This window comes from Cystoisospora suis (genome assembly GCF_002600585.1).
Source record: "Cystoisospora suis strain Wien I chromosome Unknown contig_5138, whole genome shotgun sequence".
In the NCBI taxonomy this organism is placed as follows: Eukaryota; Apicomplexa; class Conoidasida; order Eucoccidiorida; family Sarcocystidae; genus Cystoisospora; species Cystoisospora suis.
The window spans coordinates 1-3,689 of NW_027157930.1; the positions used below are offsets into that span (position 1 = coordinate 1).

The 3,689-nt window shown below is 44.4% G+C and overlaps 2 protein-coding genes across 2 annotated transcripts; both read left to right on the forward strand.

Annotated features, from left to right (window-relative positions):
- Nucleotides 1–327: 327 nt before the first annotated feature.
- CSUI_008893 (uncharacterized protein) lies at nucleotides 328–1,409 on the forward strand (the record flags this gene model as incomplete). Its single annotated transcript, XM_068069012.1, has 1 exon — nucleotides 328–1,409. A coding segment is annotated over exon 1 (927 nt), but the record flags the coding sequence as incomplete, so codon positions are not given.
- A 61-nt stretch (nucleotides 1,410–1,470) lies between these two features.
- On the forward strand, nucleotides 1,471–3,139 carry CSUI_008894 (uncharacterized protein). Its single transcript, XM_068069013.1, has 2 exons — nucleotides 1,471–2,663; nucleotides 3,090–3,139. Exon 1 carries the CDS (start codon nucleotides 1,745–1,747, stop codon nucleotides 2,615–2,617), a length of 873 nt encoding a protein of 290 aa, XP_067919012.1. The 5' UTR covers nucleotides 1,471–1,744; the 3' UTR covers nucleotides 2,618–2,663; nucleotides 3,090–3,139.
- Nucleotides 3,140–3,689: the final 550 nt, after the last annotated feature.

Here is a 3,689-nt window from a genome sequence, read left to right on the forward strand (position 1 = left end):
TCCATCTATCTTTATCTATCTATCCCTAATCTATCTATCTATCTATCTTTAATCTATCTATCTATCTATGTGTGCGTGTCTGTCTATAAGGACGTGGGGGGCGGGGGGGGGGTGGTAGAGAGATAGAATGCAGACAGGAGGATCAAGATCTACACGCATATACATAGACACATTCTTTTCTCTCCATCCACTCTTTCTTATTTCTTTCTTTCTTATCTCTTCCTTTCTGATCTCTTCCTTGCTTATCTCTTCCTTTCTTTCTTTCTTATCGCTTTCTTTCTTTCTTTCCCATTTCTTTCCTATTTCTTTCTTTCTTTGCGATTTTATTTAGCTTCGAGATCCAGCTGGCGTTAGCTACAAGAGGGGCAAGCTGCACGAGGGATATTTCTTCTTCCTATTCCCGTCTTTCTTCTTCTTCATCCTCTTCTTTTTCGTCTTCTCCTTCTCTCTCCATAGAGAAGAAGAGAGGCGGTACCTTATGGATGAATTCTCTCCCTTCTTCTTCTTTCCAGACTCCTTTGACACTGAAGAAGAGAGAAGAGAAGACAGGCTCCGATTCTCCTCTTCCTCGTATCGTGACGTCATATACCCCTTCTCCTGAGTACCGGTCTTCATCTTCTTTCTTTTCTTCTTCTTCTTCGTCTTCTTCTTCATCCTTTTCTCTTGCCTCTTCTTCTTCTTTTCCTGCTTCTTCTTCTACTATTGTCAGAGATAGCCAGAGAGATCCACAGACCGCGAGCCTCTTTTCATCTGCAGATCGAGAGAGAAGTAAGGAGGAAGAGGAGCTCCGCCTTCCTTCATCGAATGTCTCTTCTTCTTCTTCGTGTCTCCCTTTCTTTGGAGAGAGAGATGGAGAGAGGGAGAAACCCTTTCTTTCGTCTCTCTCCAATAGGAGAGAGAAGGAAGAGAGATCTCCTCCCTCTTCTTCGTTGAGGACATACAATGGTGCCCTCTATAGGGACTCTGATGACGTGAACAAGGAGATTAACATAGGGGGAAGACGGGGTGATCTCTCTTTATATCGCTTTCGTAGCGACGCCTTCCATCCATTAGGAAGTTTTCTTCTTTCCTCCTCTTCTTCTTCTACTTCCCCGTTTCTTTCTCCATCTCCTTATCTTCTCCCTTCATCTTCTCTCACCTCCTCAGCGTCTTCCTCTTCTTCTCCCTTTCTCTTTCCTCTGCGACGCTCGACGTCCTTTCCTCCTCCCGCGGTGTTTTCTCCTTCTCGTTACTTAGTCGCGGCTGGCCGAGACGAATCTCTTTTCGGGCGAGGAGATGAGAAGGAGAACAAGAGGAAGAAGAAAGGTTCGCAGGAGATCAAGGATGATAAAGATGATACAGGTCGGAGTGAGAGGAGAGAAGGACGTGGAGGAGATGATGGCGAGGGAGATAGAGGGAGGAAGGCGTCTGTGAGGATCGGCACAGGGGGGGAGAACAAAGAGGGGGAGGGGGGGGAGGTGAAGAAGGAAGAAGAGGTAGAAGGTGAGGATAGACAGGGGAATGTGTTGAGAGAGAATGAAGACGGTACGAAGAAGCAGAAGGAAGATGAAGAGGAGTTAGATGAGGATGCCCCAAGGGGGATGAGAGGGTTTGAACAGACGGACAAGGAAGAGAGACAAGAGAACGAAGGGGGGGGGGTGTGGCTAAGGATGACGAAGAGAAACAGAGTGTAGAGCAGGGAGAAGAAAACATCGTAAAGAATCCGAAAGAGGAAGGAAAAGACAGATGCCTTGTGGGAGGTAGTATGGCTAGTGAAGAGGGGGCCATTAAGAAGGAGGAGACAGAAAAGGAAGAAGGAGAGAATCGCAAGATAAGAGCGACCGGCATGACATCCTTTTCTTCTTCTTTCTCTTCTCATTCTTTACATGCTGACGTGATCCCATCTTTCACTCTTTCTCCCTCTTCTTCTCTTGCTTTTTCTTCCTCTCCGTCATCTTTCCTCCTCTTCCCATCCAAGGAAGGCTCTCTTGTCCATACCCCAGTCCATACTCAAGCGGAGACGTTCATATCTTTCTCAGATGTTTGCTCTCACGAATCAAGGAAAGATAGGGGAGATCATTCATCTTCTTTTCTATCTATCGCCTTGGGTCAGAATGAAAGTAAGAAGAACTTCTCTAGAAACGAGCATCTTCTCAGGTCTCAACACAGCGATGTATCTAGCGGTGTATGTACACTCCCTGGCGACACCGCTATCTCTTTGGTAGACAGGGAAGTATCATCCACTTCAGGTATCGCGGCTATCCCCCCTCCTCGTCCTCTTGTTAATGGCGTGGAAAGAAGGGAAGAAAAGGGAGAAGAGATCCAACAGAAGAAAGTTCTTCTCATCGACAAGGAGAACACAGCAGAAGGTCTGATAGAGGAGCGAACAGACGGTGTCACAGGAAGCCTTCAAGACGAGGAAATGGAGAGGAAGAAGGAGACGGAGTCAGAAGAGGAGAAATCCCTACTACACAATGAGACTCAGATGAATACGAGACAAGGAAAGAAAGAAAAAGAAGAGGAGAAAGACAAGCCAACATGTCACTCTAGATCAACAGGGTCGTTAGAGAGGAGAGAAGAGGGCGATGAGGTGCATGCAAAACTTAGAGACGGATCTTTCACAGCATGCAGTGGATGAAGAGAAACTCCAGAGGCTCCGGGAAGAAAGAAAATCTTGTCAGCGGGTGAGGCCCCTGGGAAATAATAAACGCATGCATGCAACTCTTTCCTCCAAAATGGATGTGTATATACACCTCAGCTGTAGCAACAGAAATTCTCTATCCTCATATACATACATGAAAAGGCTAGGATCTATAAGCATACATAGAGATATATATATATATATATAAATACGTATGTGGATAGATTTACTCATTGTAGACGGATGGAAAGTGCGTGTCTTCGGCTGGGTGATTTTTGCTGCTCTTTTCGTGGAGTGCAGTGTATGTACACCACGACCATCACCCTAGGAATTTCGTCTCTCGTCTCAGCAACCCCGACCTTTCCCCATTCTTTTCTCTCATCGAGATGAATTTCTCATATCGTTGCTTCTTTCTCTTCTTTCTTCTTCTTCTTTCTTCTTTTTCTTCTTTTTCTTTCTTTGTGTATAGGAGCTCGAGGCAGCAAACCAGGAGGCTCAGAGTTCCCTTCAGGAATTAAATTCCTGGTCAGATAAAAAGTACCTTTCTCTCTTTCTTTCTTTCTTTCTCCTTAATCGAGTTTTCTCTCTACACTAAGAAGATAGAAAGCAAAACACGGAGAAATCCAAGTCTCTCTCTCTCTCTCTGTCTCTTCTTTCTATCTCTTTTCGTCTCTATCTCCCCTCTACAAGCTGATGTATCCATACACATATATACATATAAGTCTATATATATATATATATGGATGCATGTATGTATGAAATGGCTTGTTGGCTCCTTATGAGAGATCTCGTGAGAGGTGTCTGTCTGTATGAAGCTTTTCCTTCTTTCTTGCTCTATCTCCCCGGACTCCTTCTATTCTTTCATAGAGATAGGAAGGCCCACGTTCAAAAGAAAGGCGCGAAGAAGACAAAGAAGTTAGGCATTTATCTATCCTCTCTTTTTCTCTATCTATGTATACATATACCGTGTATGCGCTGTAGATTCTTTCTCTTCCTACACATCCAAGTACCGGAAATCTATATGTCCTTCATTTCTACCTATATGTATATCCATATATATATATAGATA

Bases quoted from the DNA above. Each gene is read 5' to 3' on its own strand.
- CSUI_008894 (XM_068069013.1), top strand. From the start codon at position 1,745: ATGGCTAGTGAAGAGGGGGCCATTAAGAAGGAGGAGACAGAAAAGGAA.